Raw genomic sequence first — 19,939 nt, 5'->3', positions numbered from 1 at the left:
CTGACTCCATCTGCATTCGGAATGAGGCTTCAGTGCCTCCTGAGCTGTGTGGAGGCCTGGGCCATCTCTGCCCCAGCCAGGCTGACAGATTGAAGGAACCATATAGTTATACTGTGACAGCCTTCAGACTTGTTACTCTCAGGGAGGGTGCTGGCTTGTGGCCATGCATCTGAGCAGATCAGGGGCCATTCATTGTCAGGATGGAGCCAGGGAGGTGGCTCTTTCCTGAGGCATCACGGCAGCTCTGACAGCACCCTGCTGGGAAGCAATGCTTTGCAGGTAGCAGTGAGTGTCTCAAGGTCATTGAGGCCTCTTACGGGTTGCTATTGATGTGGCTTCGGAAAAGCACCTGTGCCTGTAAATGGCAAGCAGGTCAGTGTCATGACCAGGCAGTCAGGAAGAGTGTAAGGATAGGGGGAAAGGTGGCTACAGAAAGTCCTTGGGATCTCTTGAGGGTCCTCCTCAGGCTCCAGGTCCCTGACCTCCTATCCCGCAGCTTCCTGGCAGCCAAAGCAATAAGAGGAATAAGTCTGGCTGCAGATTTGGTGTCTAGCCCCTTGCTGAGAGCAGTGAACATTCCTAGGCAGCGGCAGGGAGAAATTTCTTCTGGGAGTTCTCATAAAAGGAACAGGAGTTATAAATTGGCCGAGAGATGCCTCGGGAACAGGCCAGCAATAAAATACAAAAACAAGTTCCACGCGGATCAAAGGGGAGGCTAATAAAACTACAAAAAGAACATTTCTGTAGCTCTGTTCACTGTAAAGACCCTGAGGTAATGATTAAGCCTGTTGCTGTGAGCGCCCCTGGCACCCAGGTGGTGGTCTGGAAACACACTTCCTCCCTCATGGACACCAGGACTTCTTGGAGAAATGGCTGGCTCTAGGTCTGGTCAGGAAGTGTATGAGATGACCCTGGAGCACCTTGTCCCAGCAGATAGCGAGGAGGCCATCAGAGACTCCTGGGGTCAGGCCCAAAGGCCTCGGGAGCCAGCTTGAAGAGGCTCTACCAGCCGCAGAGGGGACAATTGAGCTTCTGTGATGACGTTAATTGCAATGGATTGAAACCCAGCTGATATGTTTAAAATGGATTGAAACTCACTCAATGTGTTTAAGTCAGAGTTTGTAATGATACTTTAAAAAGGAATCTGTCATCTTTGAAGGGTGACAGGAAACCAGTTTGTTAAACTGAACCCTGGTGAATAAAAAGAATGAAGCATTTCAGAAAAAAGGGAGAGACTGGCTATGTTTTCTCACGTCTCTCTCCAAGCCTGGGGATCAGCCTGGTCTCCCAGAGGCTCCCACACTTCTCTCCCGCCCAGTGTGTCTCACGAAGACTGTTTAGACGGCCTCCCCCCTCGTCACAGTGCTTTGTGCTTGGACCCAGGACACCCGACAACCTCCCGCATTTCACCCTCTTCTCCCCCACCCCTCTGTCGTTGCGGTCCATAGAGAGAGTGTGCCTGTTGACTGTGGGGTGTGTGAGTTGAACCCCAGTACTGACAGCCTCCTTAAAGTTTCACCCCCAGAGGGAGCCGAGACTCGGAAAGTGATAGAGAAATTGGCCCGCTTTGTGGCAGAAGGAGGCCCCGAGTTAGAAAAAGTAGCTATGGAGAACTACAAGGATAACCCGGCGTTTTCGTAAGTATTTCTGGGAGGGGAAGGCCACCACTACTTAATATTCTTGACACACAGTAGTACGTTCGCTCTTGTAAAACCCTGCTGGTTACTGAGGCTAGTCGGGGCTGGGGGCTTGCTCGTGTGGGCCAGACTGGTCTGAGTTTCCAAGTACTTACTCACACCAGAGGCCACAGGGGCTCTGGTATGATGCGGAGGCTTAGTCTTAGGACTCATCAAGGTGTCTCTGCTCACCAGACTGCTTTTGTTTTGTTTTTGTTTTTAATGTTTTTAAGATTTTTTTTATTTGAGAGAGCACAAGTGGGCAGAGGGGCAGAGGGAGAGGGAGAAACAGACTCCCTGCTGGGCAGGGAGCCCGACGTGGGGCTCCATCCCAGGACTCTGGGATCATGACCTGAGCCGAAGGCAGACTGAGCCACCCAGGCACCCCACCAGCTTGCTTTTATACAACATTCTTCAGAAGCTGCTTGGGTCACCCCATCCCGCTGCTCACCATTCTGTCTGTTTTTCGGAACTTCTCCCCAGGTTTTTGCATGATAAGAATAGCAGGGAATTCCTCTACTACAGAAAGAAGGTGGCTGAGATAAGAAAGGAGGCACAAAAGTTGCAGGCATCCTCTCAGAAAGGTAAGTGGGTGGAGGGGGTGGGAGGTTCTGGGAAGATGTGTGGACAGATCACATCCCATTTGGAAGTGGGGTTCTGGGAGGCTCTGGTGCATGGGGTGGTGCCTAGGGCCCAGGTCTGTGCCCTCTCAGGCAGCCAGGGTCACGCTGGGGATGGCATTGCCCCCTTCACCAGTGGTGGGCGGTGAGTAAGAGTCTGAGGGCCAAGGTCAAGGTCATTGTTATGTTCAAGAGCACTGCTCTGTGCATGTATAGGGTGCAAAGGGGTGGAATGCTTGTCTGTTGGTTCTTGGTCATTTAAATAAATGTAAATGAGCTCCTGCTGCCTCTCTGGCACAGAGGACATAAAGACAAATGTGCCTGTCACTTGGGGAGGGGGATTGAGGACAGCCGGGATCTTGGCTGGTGAGCTCCTGCTGGGGTATGTATCAGGGGAGGGGGAGATGCTGGCTGGTCTCCAGCCATCATGAAGTAAAATCCCAGCCAGATTGTGGTGGGTGGCAGGTGCACTGATGTTCAGGCCAAACACAGGCCACAGAGGTCAATATGTTTGTCTGTCTCCCGCCGCCCTCTGTCCTCCTGCGCCTTCTCCCCAGGAGAGGAGGGCCAGGCCCACTTCTGTGTGTGACCTGGATGGCAGAAAGACTGAGGTGGGGCTCCCATCTCCCCTGCGGCCTGGCTCCAGACCTTCTCTCATGTTCCGTTCTATGATCTATGGGGTGGGAAGGGACAGGGTGCAGGGTGGGGGCACGGGCTCAAGATAATATTGTAATATTAACTCTGGTATTTGGTCCCAGTGCAGTAATCTGATTCCCATTTGCCTGTTTTTCTTTGCATTGTTCCTAAAATAAACCCCTCTTGTTGCCCATGGGGTTCTTAGCAGAAATTAGGCTGTTGGGTGTGGTGAGTTGAGCTCAGTACTGACAGCCTGCTTAAAGTTTCACCCCCAGAGGACGAAGAGGCCAAGAACCTTGCAGAAAAGTTGGCCAGGTTCATAGCGGACGGGGGTCCAGAAGTGGAAACCATTGCTCTCCAGAACAACCGCGAGAACCAGGCGTTCAGGTAAGAGGGGAACTAAACAAGATGACCCCACACACACACTGATCACAGCACCACTACCCCCTGCCCCCAGTGGGCTTGACATGTCAGAGTCCCACAGTCAGAAGGTGGCAGGGTCAGGCCCAGGAGCTCTGACCCCCAAGCCCAGCTCTGCCACCTGCATGGGCAACGATGAGCAACTACTTGTCAGAGCCTAAATCATCTCTGAGGCGGGGACCCTTGGGGTGTTCTGTTTTCAACGTGCCTCATGGAGAAAGTCTCTGGTGCTCCCCAGGCTCCCTTTGTACCAAAGATGGCAGCCTAGGCTAGGAGCAGGCCAGGGTCTTGGGCAGAAACTCCCAGAAGTGTTCACTTTGTGCATTTGTAGGGTCAGACCTTTCCAGTGAGAGAATGGCAGCGAAGTTGGAATGGGGTACCTTAGGCTCTGTGAAATGGGAACCGTCAGCCTGTACACAGGTTCCATGGAGGGCCTGGGACAAGCAGCCTGGCTTCCCAGCTGTCTCCAGCCATGCAGCCACATCCCAGCCCTTAGGCTGGGTGTGTGTTTACCTGTTCATTTGTGCTGTGGGTTCAGCACCTCTTTGCTGGGGGAGGTTCCTGGGGGGCAGGGCATTGGAGTAGGGGTTGGGCAGTCACTGCTGCTCGGTAGGGACCAGCGGGGGCTTAGGAAGTGGATGCTCAAGTCGGTGTCGGGGTGATGCCCCGTGAGGATGTTTTTGGCCATGAATAACACGAATTCTAACTGGGGAAGCGAGGAGGTGTGATGGCATGTGTAACAAAAAGTCCGGGAGCAGCAGTCTGGGCTAGTTGAGTCAGTGGCTCTAGATGCCACTGTGGACTCAGGACAAAGGAAACAGGAGGGAAGCAGCAGAAATCCAAGTGCTGCACCAATGTGGCTGGCATGCAGGGCAAGCATCAGTGCACATGGGCCCTGGGCCTCGGAGCCAGTTAGGACCAGGTCCCAGAGGGCAGGTGTTCACTGACAGCCTCTGGAGAGTGTGCATAGAAAGTGACAGGGTAAACTGTGCTTCCAGGGGCACTGGCCATAGTTGTAAGGGCAGGGATGGGGTCAGACACACCAGGTCAAAGCAGACCAGCAGAAGAGAAACACTGGGGTTGGGGGAACCGTGTGGGTCGAACCTTGGGGACTAGGGGAGGAAGGGCCAAGGGTCAGTGACTCAGTGGATGAGGGCAGGGGGACCGCTGCTGGGGAATTCAGGGATCTGTGTACATGGTACCTGGGCAGCCAGGAGCCCTTGTGGGGGCAATGGGATGTTTGGGTCCGGAGTTCAAGAGAGGGGTCTGCCTGGCCTAGAGATCCACCGGAGATCTCTTCACACGTTGTGATGCTGGCCAGCACTCTGCACCACCCAAACCAGCGTTGACTTAATATTTTAAGTCACTGCATTTTTTTTTTAATTCTATTTACCTAAGTAAGGTATTTACCTAACTAAGGACACTTAATTTACTGTCACTTGTCATAAGTAGGACTGACTATGAAAAAATCTATGGCAGGTAAGGCGGGTAAGGTTATGGATTTCTGTCAAGGCTGCAAGCCCAGCCTGCTCTCCTTGGTCAGAGAGGTCCAGGCCCCAGCAGCACCCTCCCAGGGGGTCAGAACTCAAGAGACACTCTCGGCACAGGCAGCTCTGGGTCCTCTGTGGGTATTCACTGGTGGTCGCCCAGCTCATTGGGTGTTACTCTGATGAGGCCAGAGGGAAGAAGGGGTGCCAGGGCAAGGGCAGAGCCTGGGGTCCCTGATGGGGAAGTGGCCAAAGGTGAGCAGCGTGATCTGTTTAATCTCTGCATGGAGACAGGTGTGAGGCAGCATCCTTCACCTCCGAATGTAACAGGAGCAGCTCCTGTGTTTGCCTCTCTTGGCCCTTCCATGCCCTCCTGATTTCTCACACGGGCCAGGCACACCCCAGTGGCTCTGTATTTTGGGAAACAATCCGTAACAATGGCTGATTCTATAAAGAAACTGGAAACACCCATTCCTTCTACCAGCCATCCCACTTCTGCGATTCCATCCCCAGAAATAATGTTAAATACAGCATCATCTGTAGTCTTGAAAAATGAGGCACAAATTGAATGTCGAGCCTCAGTGGGGCTAAATTCTTTTTTTTTTTTTTTAAGATTTTATTTATTTACTTGACAGACAGATTACAAGTAGGCAGAGAGGCAGGCAGGGTGGGGGGGAAGCAGGCTTCCCCCCCACCCCCCGCACCAAGCAGAGAGCTCAATATGGGGCTCAATCCCAGGACCCTGGGACCAGGACCTGACCCAAAGACAGAGGCTTTAACCCTCTGAGCCACCCAGGCACCCCTCTGTGGACTAAATTCTTAATGACTGCATCCCTCAGTGGGCTCATGGCCATCAGAAGGCATGTTAGATGAAGGTTGTAGCAGCGAGCACAGCATCGCCCATGAGACACGTGCCACTCTTAACCTGTCACCTGGGTGAGCCATGTTGTTCTTTTCAAGCCCCATTCCTGGCCTCTTACAGGGGAGGAAACTGAGGCAGAGACTGGTGGGAGGAGGTGCCTTCACCACCACACTCCATGCCATTTTAACAGGAAACCCTTATGCTGTCAAGTTGAAAAATCTTGTAAATCTGAATACAGAAACCAGATCTGTATCCCACCATAGCCTTAAATCCATATCCGACCCTTTCTGGTTGCCAGGTTCTTTTTTCACATCCAGCCAACTGTTCCCTTCCCTCCTTGAAAATTTTTTCACTTTTGTCTCAACTTTTTTTAAGATGTCATTTCTTTTTTTTTTTTAGAGCAGTTTTAAGTTCACAGCAAAATTGAAGGGAAGGTACAGAGATTTCTCATGTGTCCCTGCCTGTACATGTGCACAGCCTGCCCTGTTATCAGTATTCCCCACCAGAATAGTAATCGATGCACCTACACTGATACATCATGATCCCCCAAAGTCCGCAGTTTACGTTAGAGTTCACTCTTGGTCTTGTACCTTCTGTGAATTTGAACCAGTGTATAATGACACGTATCCATCATCATGGCGTCATATAAAGTATTCTTACTGCCCCAAAGTCACCTGTGTTCCACATAATTCATCCCTTCTTCCTTCTCAACTCCTGGCAACTGATCTTTTTACCAATTCCATGTTTGCCTTTCCCAAAATGTTGTGTAATTGGCATCATATAGTATGTAGTCTTTTCAGATTGGCTTCTTTTGCTTAGTAATACTCATTTAAGACTGATTGTTCCATGTCTTTATATGGCTTGACAGTTCATTTCTTTTTAGCACTGAGTAATATTCCACTGTCTGGATGTCCCATAGTCTTGTTTTTCCATCTAGCTACAGCAGAGCATCTTGGTTGATTCCAGATTTTGGCAATTGTGAAGGAAACTGCTATAAACATCTGTGTGCAGGTTTTTGTGTGGACATAAGTTTTCAACTCTTGGGTAAAATACCAAGAAACGTGATTGCTGGATCGTGTGGTATGTTTAGTTTTGCAAGAAACTGCCAAACTGTCTTCCAAAGTGGCTGTATCATTTGCATTTCCCTCCGTAGTGAGTGAGGGTTCCTGTTGCTACACATGCTTGCCAACGTTTGATGTTCTCAGTGTTCTGGATTTTGGCCATTCTAATACATGTGTAGTGGTATCTCAGTGTTGTTTTAATTTGCATTTTCTTGATGACATATGATGTGGAAGATCTTTTCGTATGCTTATTTGCCATCTGTGTATCTTCTTTGGTGAAGTGTATGTTAAAATCATCAGTTCTTGTTTTAATTGGGTTATTTGTTATTGTTGAGTTTTAATAGTTCTTTGTATATTTTGGATCATAATCCTTTATCAGATGTGACTTTTGCAAATATTATTTCCCAGTCAGTGGTGTGTCTTCTCTTGATGATATCTTTTGAAGAGCAGAAGTTTTCAATTTTAGGGATGCCTGGGTGGCTCAGTCAGTTGAGTGTCTGCCTTCAGTTCAGTCATGATCCTGGGGTCCTGGGATCAAGCCCCATGTTGGGCTTTCTGCTCAGTGGGGAGGCTACTTCTTCCTCTCCTTCTGTCTGCCACTCCAACTGCTCGTGCTCTTTCTCTCTGTAAAATAAATAAAATCTTTAAAAACATTTTTTTATTTTTTTAAAAAAGATTTTATTTATTTGACAGAGATCACAGGTAGGCAGAGAGGCGGGCAGAGAGAGAGGAGGAAGCAGGCTCCCTGCTAAGCAGAGAGCCTGATGCAGGGCTCGATCCCAGAACCCTGGGATCATGACCTGAGCTGAAGGCAGAGGCTTTAACCCACTGAGCCACCCAGGCGCCCCCCCAATTTTTTTTTTTTATTAAGTCCAGCTTATCAGTTTCATGATTGTACCTTGAGTGTATCAGAAAAGTCATCACCATCCATGAGGTCATCTAAGTTTTCTCCTCTGTTACCTTCTAGAAGCCCTATAGCCTTGCATTTTACATTTAAGTCTATGGTCCATTTTAGTTAATTTTTGTGAAGGGTGTGAGGTCTGTGTCTAGATTCTTTTTTTATGTTTTTGCATGCAGATGTCCAGATCCATTCTTTTTTGGAAAAGAATGTCTTTGCTCCATTGGACTGCCTTTGCCTCTTTGTCAAAGATCAGTTGGCCATGTTTATATGGGTTTATTTCTGGGCTCTTTGTCTGTTCTGTTGATCTGTTTGTCTATTCTCTCACTAATACCTCACTGCCTTGATACTATACAGACAGTAAGCCTTGATATCTGGTCATGTCAGTCTTCCAACTTTGTTCTTGTTCAATATTGTGTTGGCTGTTTTGGGTCTTTTATGCCTATATACCCTTTAGAATCAGTGTCCACAAAATAACTTGTTGGGATTTTGACTCAGATGGCATTGAATCTATAAATCAAGTGGGAAAGAAGCAACATCTTGATAATACTGAGTTTTCCTATTTACTGTTAAAGAATATCTCTCAAGTTTTTTAGTTTTGAACGCATTTCCTCAGAGTTGTGTAGTTTTCTTTATATAGAATCTGTTTATATTTTGTAGACTTATACCTAAGAACTACATTTTGTTGTGTAAATGGTATTGTATTTTTAATTTCAAATCCACTTGTTCATTGCTGGGGTATAGGAAAGCAGGGGACTTTTGTATACTAACCTTGTATCCTGCAGCCTTGTTACAATCACCTGTTAGTTCCAGGAGTTTTTTCATTAGCTTTTTTCTACATAGATGCTCATGTTATTTGTGAACAGACAGTTTTGTTTCTCCTTTCTTAATGTACTTGTTCTTACCTTCTTTTATTACATTAGCTAAGACTTTTAGGACAGTGTTGAAACTCATTGGTGGGATAGGATATTCTGGCCTTGTTTCCATTCTTAGTGGGAAACCTTCTGGTTTTCTCCCTATTAAGTATGATGTTAGTTGTAGGTTTTTTGGTAGATACTCGTTTTGGGAAAGTTCTCTCATGTTTCTAGTTTGCTGTTTTTATCATGAATGGGTGTTGGATTTCATCAAAGAGTTTTTCTGCAGCTATTGATAGGATTATGTGATTGAACTTTTTCAGCCTGTTGATAATGATGGGTTGCCTTTTTTTTTTTTTTTACGTTAAACCAGCTTTGCATGCCTGCAATAAATCCACTGTGTGTAATTCTTTAAAAATTAAAAAAAATTTAGTTGAAGTATGGTTGACACATAATAACGTAGTTTCAGGTATACAACATCGTGATTAGACAGCTAATATCACGAAATGCTCACGATGAGAAGTGTAGTTACCACGTGTCACCATACAAAGTTATTACAATATTATTGACTGTATATCCTATGCTGTATTTTTCATCCCCCTGACTTATTTATGACTGGAAGTTTGTACCTCTTAATCTTCACATATGTTGTCTGCTCCCCCCGTCCTCCTATAATTCTTGTTATACATTTGTGGATTTGGTTTGCTAATACTTGGTTGAGAATTTTTACATCTATGTTCATGAGAGATCCTGGTCTGTAGTTTTCTTGTGATATCTTTGGTTTTGGTATTAGGGTAATTGATGAGTTAGGAAGTATTCTCTCTTCTATCCTCTGAAAGGGATTATAGAGAATTGATATAATTTCTTCCTTAAATATTTGGTAGAATTCACCAGTGAGCACCTAGGCCTAGTGCTTTCAGTTTTTGAAAGGTTATTACTTACTCATTTTCTTTCTTTCTTTCTTTTTTTTTTTTTAAGATTTTATTTTTAAGTAATCTCTACACCCAACATGGGGCTCGAACCCACCACCCCAAGATCATGAGTCACATGCTCTGCTGACTGAGCCAACCAGGCATCACATTTCTTTAATAGAAGTACATCTGTTCACATTGTCTACCTCTAGGGCGAAGAAGTACAAAGGAAGACAGAAGGGATGCCACCATCTCTCTGCCCTTCTGTCCCACCTTAGGTACTGATGTTAGCTGGGCTGGGGTCCTTCTGCCCCTTCCTAGCTCTCATGTCTATGGTGCTTCTTTCTGCTGTCTTTCTTGTATGAAAAGAATTTATAGCATCCTTGAGCCTACACGTTGCTTTCACAGCACAGCATTATGCTGTGACCACAGACTTCAAGTCCATGAGTGCAGGTCTGGCCCCTCCATGTGGAATCCTGTGTAGCCCGTGCTGTGACTGAGCTGTGACTCTTCGCTCTGGTGTGGACCACAGAGGTGGAACCGTCAGCTCAAGATGTGCATAATCTGAGATGAGACATGCTGGGCAGGTGCAGAGGGAGCCATAGTTTCTGCCAGCTCTGAACCCAGCCCCACCTGCTTCACACTTGGGACTGGAATTGATAGGGAGAGACCAAGGGGACCTCAACTTCCAGTGAGGTGTGGGGCTTTTGCCCTTCAGTTGGAGTCCAGTCCCTGTCCATTCTGATGTTCAGTGTTTCTGTCTTGGCTCATTTGCTATTGATGCCTCTCAGGGTACATCGGAGAGAAGCACAGATGTGTCGGGCCATCAGGTTTGGGACAAACCCTGCCCTTTTGAGCACGAGGTATCTCTCCCAACTCAGGATTTCTTGGTTTGAAGGCACCAGAGTGCTCATCTAGAACAGCAGGGGAAGAAGCCCCACAGAGCCTAGGAAAGGTCTGACAGAGCCCACCCCTTGTCCTTCGAAGCAGGGGTTCAATTACATTGTGATGGGTGCCTGATAGTGCTGGTACCAGGACTTGGGAGTGACAGGTGGCTTGCAGGAATGGCATGGTATCAAGCTGCGAGCCTGCCGTGCTATTCCTCTAGCTTGAACCACCCGAGACAGCAGCCACTGAAACTTGGCAGTGTAGGAGGTCATGGTGGAGACCTCGACCCTCCTATTACCCTGGCTTACCTGGGCACGTGTGCACAAGGCCCAAGCTGCTCCTGCCCAGAGTCAGGCAGAGGGCTTGGGCCCAGCTGACAGTGTGCCCCCCCTCCAACTCTCCTTTGCAGCTTTCTATATGAACCCAACAGCCAAGGGTACAAATACTACCGCCAGAAGCTGGAAGAGTTCCGGAAAGCTAAGGCTGGCCCCGCAGGCACTGTCGTGGCACCCGACCTCAGCCTGAAACGCAAATCCCCTCCTGAGAACCCCTCGGTGTCCTTGCCCCCAGCTGCTGCCTGCCCTGCCTCATCTGCCCCCTCGCCTGCAGTCACCCCAGCTCCAGCCGCCCCCGGGAAGCCAGCCACCACAGCCACTGTGAAAAAGAAGCGAAAGAGCCGGTGGGGGCCCGAAGAGGACAAGGTGGAACTCCCACCCGCCGAGCTGGTACAGAGGGATGTAGACGCCTCTCCCTCACCTCTGTCAGGTGGGCTGACCCCCTTCCCCCACCTCTGTCAGGACAGCCTGGCTCCTTCACTGAGGGAACGTTTCCATACTTCATCTGTGTCGTCGCATGTGTCAGAGTTTCATTCCTTCTTAACGGCTAAATAATACTCCCATTTTCACGGATGGGACTACACTTTGTTTATCCGTTCACTGGTTGATGGACATGTGGGTTGTTTCCACCTTTTGGCAGCTGCGAATAGTGCTGTTGTGAACGTTGGTCTCCAAGTACTGTGTGCGTCCCTGATTTTGATTCTCTTGTCCCTACCTAGGAGTGCAATCACTGGGTCATACCATCATTTGGTTTCACTTTTTGCGGAACCGCCAAACCATTTTCTACAGCAGCTGCACCATTTGCTAGTCCCACCAGCAGCGCCTAAAGGTTCCCATTTCTCCACATCCTTCCCTTTTGATAATGCCATCCTTGCAGGTGTGAAGTGGTGTCCCTCTGTAGTTTGGAATTGCATTTCCCTAATGTCTCATGGTGTTGAGCATATTTTCATGTGCTGATTGGTCATTTGTGTAGCTTATTTGGAAAAATGCCTATTTAAGTCCTTTGCCCACTTTTAAATTGCGTTGTCTTTGTTGTTGAGTTGTAAGAGTTCTTTATATATTCTGGACGTTGACCCCCTATTCAGATACATGGTTTGCAAATACAGCCTCTCATTCTGTGGATTGTCTTTTTAGTCTCTTGATGGTTAGTGTCCTTTGATGCACAAACGTTTTGAAATTTTGACTAAGTTCAATTTATTTTTTCTTTCATTGTCTGTGCTTTTGGTTTCATTTGTGAAACCGTAGCTAAGTTCAAGGTCGTGAGGATTTGCCCCTATGTTCTGAGTTTTTTTAGTTTTAGGTCTTTGATCTATCTTGAAGCAGTTTTTATATGTGATGTAAGCTAAGGATCCAACTTTATTCTCTTGCATGTGGAGATCCGGTTTTCCCAGCACCATTTGTTGAAGAGACTTTTCTTTCCCCATTGGATGGTCTTGATGCCCTTGTCAAATCTCAGTTGTCCTTAGATGTAAGGGTTTATTTCTGGGCTCTCTTTTCTGTGCTGCTGGTTTGTATGTCTGTCCTTAGGTCAGTATCAACTGTTTTGATTACTGTAGCTTTGTAGTAAGTTGGTCTTCCAACTTTGTCCTTCTTCCTCAAGCTTTAGCTGTTGAGGATCTTGAATTTTCAGATGGGCTTCTCTATTTCTGCAAAAACACTGTTGGGATTTTGATAGGGATTGCCTTGAGTCTGTAGATTGCTTTGGATAGTATGGACACAATAATGTTAACAATATTTACGTCTTCCTTACAACAACAGCAACAACAACCAGTCTTCCAGACTGTGAACACAGATGTCTTTTTGTTTATCTAGATCTTCTTTAATTTCTTTCAACATGGTTTGTGGTTTTCATTGTACATGTCTCATACTTCCCTGGTTAAATTTGTTTCGAAGTGAATTTTTTTTTTTTTTTTTGGATGCTATTGTAAACAGAATTGCTTTTTAAATTTTCATTTAGGATTGTTTGTTGCTAATGTATAGAAATACAACTGATTTTTGCATGTTCGTGTTGGATCCTCCAACTTCACTAAATTCACTTATTAGCTCTGACAAACTTTTGATGGATTCTTTAGGTTTTTCCGTATGTATAATTATGGTAATGTCATGTGCAACAAGAGATACTTCTTGCTTTCCAAGTGGGATGCCTCTTATTTCTTTTTCTTGCCTGATTGCTCTGGTTAGCACTTCTAGTACTAAGTTGAATGGAGGTGGGGAAAATGGGCATCCTTGTCTTTTTTTTTTTTTTTTTAAAGATTTTATTTATTTATTTGACAGAGAGAAATCACAAGTAGATGGAGAGGCAGGCAGAGAGAGAGAGAGAGGGAAGCAGGCTCTCCGCTGAGCAGAGAGCCCGATGCGGGACTCGATCCCAGGACTCTGAGATCATGACCTGAGCCGAAGGCAGCGGCTTAACCCACTGAGCCACCCAGGCGCCCCTCCTTGTCTTATTTTGATCTTAAGGGCCATGTTTTCAGTTTTTCATTATTGAATATGATGTTAGCTATGTGTTTATCATGTTGATGTGTTCTTTCCGTTCCTAGTTCATTGAATGTTTTTAACATGAAGTGGTACTGGATTTTGTCACATGCTTTCTCTGTATCAGTTGAAATGATTGCATGGGTTTTTTTCTTCAGTCTGCTAATGTGGTATATTACTTTGGTTAATTTTCTCATATTGAGCCATGTGACATTGTGGTTTACTAGAAATACATATTTGGCCATTCAGATGACCAAAATAATATTTCTCATATGTATTTGGTCTTTGTTCACAGTTCCTGGCTCACAGTTACTCCCAAAACCCTTGGAATTTCCTGAGTGATAAGAGCAGTGGGAGCATCTTTTGTTGTATTATTTGGTCTCCGTCCTCAGTTCATGAAAATGCTTCAGAGCCATAAAGGTGAAATGGGGGTCTTGTTGTTTATAATAAGCCCCTTTCCACCGCAACTGGGTTTACATTACTGAGGTGACTTTTGGAAAGCACCTAAGGATGGGGGCTGGTTGCCCGGGGAACTGACCATGAACGGAGGGCTAGAACTTTCCATCCCACCCTGTAGTTTCCAGGGAGGGGAGAGGGGCTGGAGATTGAATCAGTCAACAGCAGCTAGCGATTTCATCAACCATGCCTGTGCACCGAAGCCTCCACAAAACTCGAAGACACAGGGTTCAGAGAGCTTCCAGGTTGCACACGTGGAGGTTTAGAGAGAATGGCACACTCAGAGCATAGAAGCTCTGGCTGCTTTCCCCATACCTTGCCCAGGCCATCTTTTCCATCTGGCCTTACTAAGTTATTTCCATGCATGATATGTAAGTAAGGCAGTAATCCGGTAAGTAAAGTGTTTTTCTGAGTTCTGTGAGTCAGTATAGCAAGCTAATTGAACCCAGGAGGGGATTGCTAGGACGTCTGATCTGCAGCTAGCCAGTAGCTTATGTGATGACCTGGGCCTGTAGCTGGTGGCTAAAGGTGGCCGGGGTGGAGGGAGCAGTCTGAAAAGACTGACCCCTTAACCCATGGAATCCAGTGCTACCTCCTGGTGAATAGTGCTAGAACTGAGTTGACCTATTGGACACCCAGCAGGTATCTGAGAATTGCTTGTTGTGTGGGTGACCCTCCCACATACACATTGGCACCAGAATTCTGTTTAAGCCACCCTTGCATTTCTGGGATAAACCCCACTTGCTCATAGTGAATAATCCTTTTAACATGCTGCTGTATTCAGTGTGCTGGTATTTTGTTGCGGATGTCTGCATCTATATGCATAAGGAATGTTGTTCTGTAGTTTTCTTGTGTCCTTGTCTGCTTTTAGTATCAGAGTAATACTAGTGTTATGGAATGAGGAAATATTCCCTCCACTTTTTTGGAAGAGTTTGAGAATTATTAACATTAATTGTTCTTTTAAATGGTTCTAGAGGGTGCCTGGGTGGCTCAGTTGGTTGGGTGACTGCCTTCTGGTCAGGTCAGGATCCCAGAGTCCCAGGATCGAGTCCTGCCTCGGGCTCCCTGCTTGGTGGGGTGTCTGCTTCTCCCTCTGACCCTCCACTTCTCATGCTTGCTCACTCTCTCTCTCTCAAATAAATAAAATCTTAAAAAAAAAAAAAAAGGTTGGTAGAAATAATAAATAAATATGTAAATGGTTCGTAGAATTCGGGGCACCTAGGTGGCTCAGTCAGTTAAGTGTCTGCCTTCGGCTCAGGTCAGGATCTCAGGGTCCTGGAATAGAGACCTGCGTAGGGCTCTCTGCTTGGCAGGGAGTCTGCTTCTTCCTCTCATTCTCCTTCTGTGTTTTCTCTCTCTCTCTCAAATGAATAATAAAATATTAGTAATAAATGGTTGGAATTCACCAGTAATGCCATCTGGTTCTGGGCTTTTGTTCATTGGAAGGCTTTTGATTGCTGATTCAGTCTCCTTACTTGATAAAAGTCTGTTTAAATTTTCTCTTTCTTTCTTTCTTTTTTTTTTTTTTTAAAGATTTTATTTATTTATTTGACACAGAGAGAGAGATCACAAGTAGGCAGAGAGGCAGGCAGAGAGAGGGGGAAGCAGGCTTCCGCTGAGCAGAGAGCCCGACACCGGGCTCGATCCCAAGACCCTGAGATCACAACCCGAGCTGAAGGCAGAGCCTTAACCTACTTAACCATCCGGGTGCCCCAGGTTTTCTCTTCTTGAGTTAGTTTTGGTGGTTTATACGTTTCTAGGAATTGGTTCATTTCATCCATGTTATCCAAGTAGTTGGCTTAACAGGTGTTCATCGTAATCTTTTACAGTTCCTTTTTATTTCTGTAATGTCATTCGTAATATCCCCTCTTTCATCTCTAATTTTAGTGAGTCTTTTCTCATGTTTTTTCCTTAGGCAGTCTGTCTAAAGGTATGTCACTTTGGTTGATCTTTTCAAAAAACCAGCTTTTGGTTTTGTGGATTTTCTGTATTTCTCTTCCCTACTTCTTATATCTTCATTCTGATCTTTATTTCCTTCTCTCTGCTAGCTCTGAAATTAGTTTGCTTTTCTTTTTCTAGTCCTTTAAAGTATACAGTTAGGTTATTGATTAGGGATTATTCTTTTTATTTTTATTTTTATTTTTTTTTTAAAGATTTTATTTATTTGACAGAGAGAGATCACAGGTAGGCAGAGAGGCAGGCAGAGAGAGAGAGGAGGAAGCAGGCTCCCCGCTGAGCAGAGAGCCCGATGCGGGACTCGATCCCAGGACCCTGAGATCACGACCTGAGCCAAAGGCAGTGGCTTAACCCACTGAGCCACCCAGGCGCCCTAGAGATCATTCTTTTTAAATTATGTGCAGTTATAGCTCTACGTTTCTCTTGTAGCACTGCTTTTGTTCTATCCCACCTGTTTTGCTCTCATGCTTTTGTGTTCATTCATCTCTTAAATATTTTCTTATTTCTCTTGGTGATTTCTTCTTAGGCCCATTGATTGTTTAAGAGTATGTTGTTTAATTTCCACCTATTTGTGAGTTTTCCAATTTTCCCTCTGTTACTGATCTCTAGTTTTATTCCATCGTGATCAGAAAAGGTACTTGTTATGATTTCGGTCTTTTAAAATGTATTAAAACCCGTTTTTGGAGCCTAACAGGTAATCTGTCGTGGGGAATGTTCCATGTGCACTGTATTCTGCCATTGTTGGTTTGCATGTTCTGTGTACATCGGTTAGGTCTCCCTGGTTGTAGTGTTTAATCTTCTATATCCTTATTGATTTTCTATCTAGATACCCCGTCCCTTTAAAAAATGGGTCATTGAAGCCTCTAGTGGTTATTGTAGAACTGTGTATTTCTCTCCTCAGTTTTGTCAATTTTGCTATATACTCGTTATATCATTTTTCTGTTTCAAATTTTTTACCAACATAGAACCTCTTTCTTGGTCTCTTGTAACCTTTTTGGCTAGAAGTCTGTTTTGTCTGATGCTGGTAAGGCCATGCCAGCTGGCTGTTGGTTACTGTTTGCACAGAGTATATTTTTCTGTCCTTTCACTTTGAACTTATTTGTGACTTTGTATCTAAAGCGAGTCTCCTGTAGACAGCATACAGATGGATCCTGTTACCTCCCTTAAGCTTTAAAGTACTTGGATCCATTCTTGTCATAGAAAGCTTGGGAAGTACATGATGATAAGCCCCGTGATTGCCACAGTCAGTTTTGTACAATCCACTCCAACGTCCGCCTCCTTGACAGTTTCAGAGGTGGCCAGGGCATGTGGTCTCATTTCTCCTTTTCTACGACAAACCCACCAGGGTGGGGAGTCTGTTGCCATCCCATTCTGCAGGTGAGAATGAGTGAGAGAGCCTTTCTCATGGCCTCTGGCACACTGCCCTCCACACAGCCTGCCCCGAACGTGGAACCCTCTCCACAGCCCTCGCCCCCGGACGCACAAGTATGCTGAGGAGGCCTTTGCGCCCTGGTGCTGACACCTACGTTTCTTGTGCAAGGATGGGCCAAGAGGGAAGGCAGCTCACCCAAGTTACGTGGCTGGCCTTTTGGCCTTGACTGTCCAGCTTTGAGGATGGTCTTTTAGTCCAAGGAGAAAAGCTAGTGAAGATTCTTCTACTCCCTAGGGTTCTAGATAGCATCACTCCCCAGGGTTGAGGGTGTCTCAGGTCAGATTGCCATCAAGCGTCCAACTCTGGGGCCCAGAGTAATGGAGGGTGCTCAGCCATGAGTGCTCTTCTGCCATGTGTGTGCCCTGCGGTTCAGAACTCATATCCCTGAAGCGTGGCCCATCTCCCAGCTGGTGAGGAAGCCTCCTTGTGTGGTCTAGTGTGCAGGCACAGGCTCCAAGGGCTCATGTCCAGGTTTAAGGCCCACTGGTCCACATCGTCCCAAGGGGAGGTTGAGCAGTTCCCACCTGGTTGCTTGCTGGTAAAGGGGCCCAAGGAGAGGGATGATGGGCATGCTGCAAGCACACAGCAGGCTGCTCAAACCTTGCCTACCTTGCCCAGTTCACAGGACTCCCACACAGACATTCTAGAAGGTATTAGGGTATAAACATGGGCTCAAGGAGCACTTGTGGGTGGTTCTGGCAGGCAAGGCCTCAACCCTGGTGTTCTGGGAGGACCTGGCTCTTTGCATGTACCAGAAGGGCCTCTGTACCCCGTCTGCCCAGCTTCTCCCCCCAGGAAGCTGTCGCCTGAGGGGTGGTGGTTTCCGCCGCCCAGATGGGGCCGTCACAGCATCTTCGTGTGCATTAGTGTTGCTGGCTCCAGTCAGACTCCGAAGCTGATGCCAAACTAAATGTCAGTTGCTTTGAGGATGGTCGGCTGCCTCCCCGGAAGGAGCTAACAGCCACACAGCTAAGACTTATGCCAGACTCTGAACCCTTGTGTGTCTACGCTGGGTGTCTGTTCCCTGCAGGGCTATTTCCAAGAGTCAGTGTGTCACACACACACACACACATACACGCACACGCACAGGCTATCTTGGCTTTCATGTCTTTGCCTTTGCAAAGTCCCCGTCCTGTCACCCGTCAGACATGTGACCTTGAGTGAGGCCCTCGACCTGTAAGTTCTGATGTCATCATCTGCAACATGGGGCTATAGCGCCTGCCTGGAGAGGTCATGTGCCTGGACACTGTGCCACATGCAGGAGCAAGTCTGGACCTGTGCATCCATGGCTGACCAGCCTGTGTCTTGTTTCCAGTTCAGGACCTCAAGGGGCTTGGCTATGAGAAAGGGAAGCCCGTAGGTCTGGTGGGTGTCACAGAGCTGTCAGATGCCCAGAAGAAGCAGCTGAAGGAGCAGCAGGAGGTAAGTCTGTGGGGCAGAACAGGCAGGCTCCGGCGGGGCTCGTGGGGTACTGCCCCCACGTCGTCTCACAGTTGTCAATGGTCCTGTGCTGTTCTTTCTGAGCCTCCCTCTGCTGGATGGAGCCCACAGTCAGGGGAGAGGTCCTTGGGCAGACAGGGCCCTGTCAGCGGCATTCTGCCTCCCAGGGACCCTCCCCAGCCTGCACTGGACCCAGAGCTGAGGCCGTCTCCCACTGCCTGGGCAGCCCCTGAGGCTGGTGCTGTGCAGCTACTCCCCAGCATGCTTGTGGGCTTTTCCTGACTAGGTAGTCTCCACTTAGTTTTCCTTCCAGTGCCCCCCGGCATCCAGGACAGGACAGACCTGGGTGCCCGAATCAATGGGACAAATGCTCAGTTGGTGTTGGGCTGTGATTGGGCTAAGGGCTGACTTGGCCTCTCTGCTGCGGGCACCTGTCTGTTGGTCCTTGGGGACACTCAACTCCAGTCACCTCCTCAGGGCCAGCAGCTGCGTTGCCTCTCCCTCAGCCCTTCCATGGTCAGGGGCCTGTGGTGCGTTCTCTTGGTCCACAGCAAGGGTGCCTGCGATGTGCTGGTTCCGGGCCAGACTTGGTGCAGTAGAGAGGGGGCCTCCCTGCTCCATGCAGGTGTTCAGGGAAGGCGGGGTATGCCCTGATGCGGGACCTTGTGTCTTCCTGAGTACTTGCTCCGAGCTCTGCTCCTGTGCCTGCCCTGGGGAGGGCGGGACGTGGGACGGGTGAGGGCACCTGGCACGTGCAGGGAAGGCAGAGGGGTTAGCCACCTGCACGTGCGGTCCCAGGCCCCACTCACCAGCATGTGTCGCCCACAGATGCAGCAGATGTATGACATGATCATGCAGCACAAGCGTGCGATGCAGGACATGCAGTTGTTGTGGGAGAAGGCCCTGCAGCAGCACCAGCACGGCTATGACAGTGACGAGGAGGTGGACAGCGAGCTGGGCACCTGGGAACATCAGCTGCGGCGCATGGAGATGGACAAGACTCGGGGTACGCCGGGGAGCACATTGCGGGTGGGGTGAGGGCCGGGGTCTCTGGGTGAGGCCGTGCCCTTGGCACCGCAGGCTCGGGAAGCCTGCCCAGGAAGGAAGCTAGAGGCACCACCTGGGGCCTTAAGCCGCCTGTGCAACTTGTACGGTCTAGAGCCAGAGACTCCTGGCTTCTCTCCCTCCGCTCGGTGGAAAAAAGAGGAATTCTCTAAGCTGTCACTGCTGTTTGAACATGGCACTTAGAAGGGCTCCCTGGAGGAGCAGGGTTTGGGTCGGGGCCTCAACCAGCCACCTCATTCCCCTGGGACCTGAGTCCCTGCCCCCCGCCCAAGACTCACATCTGTGCTGTGGGGCCACCCAGCCCGCTCCCTGCCTCTTCCTTTCTCTCACTTTCCTCCGCTTCTCTGGGCAGAGTGGGCTGAGCAGCTGACAAAGATGGGCCGCGGCAAGCACTTTATCGGAGACTTCCTGCCTCCAGATGAGCTGGAGAAGTTCATGGAAACCTTCAAGGCCCTGAAGGTGAGCTG

General features: G+C 47.9%; 1 protein-coding gene across 1 annotated transcript in view; it reads left to right on the top strand.

Annotated features, from left to right (window-relative positions):
- SUGP1 (SURP and G-patch domain containing 1) overlaps positions 1 to 19,939 on the top strand; it is a 31,772-nt gene that overhangs the window by 10,204 nt on the left and 1,629 nt on the right. The window contains exons 5-11 of the mRNA XM_032316869.1: positions 1,514 to 1,637; positions 2,160 to 2,260; positions 3,196 to 3,319; positions 10,723 to 11,078; positions 18,283 to 18,389; positions 19,236 to 19,413; positions 19,825 to 19,931. Of these exons, the coding sequence (XP_032172760.1) occupies positions 1,514 to 1,637; positions 2,160 to 2,260; positions 3,196 to 3,319; positions 10,723 to 11,078; positions 18,283 to 18,389; positions 19,236 to 19,413; positions 19,825 to 19,931 (1,097 nt within the window). The remainder of the gene's footprint in view (positions 1 to 1,513; positions 1,638 to 2,159; positions 2,261 to 3,195; positions 3,320 to 10,722; positions 11,079 to 18,282; positions 18,390 to 19,235; positions 19,414 to 19,824; positions 19,932 to 19,939) is intronic.

This window comes from Mustela erminea, chromosome 1 (assembly GCF_009829155.1).
Source record: "Mustela erminea isolate mMusErm1 chromosome 1, mMusErm1.Pri, whole genome shotgun sequence".
Classification (NCBI taxonomy): Eukaryota; Metazoa; Chordata; class Mammalia; order Carnivora; family Mustelidae; genus Mustela; species Mustela erminea.
The sequence above is the reverse complement of the archived record's forward strand: the minus strand, read 5'-3'. Positions and strand labels throughout refer to the sequence as shown.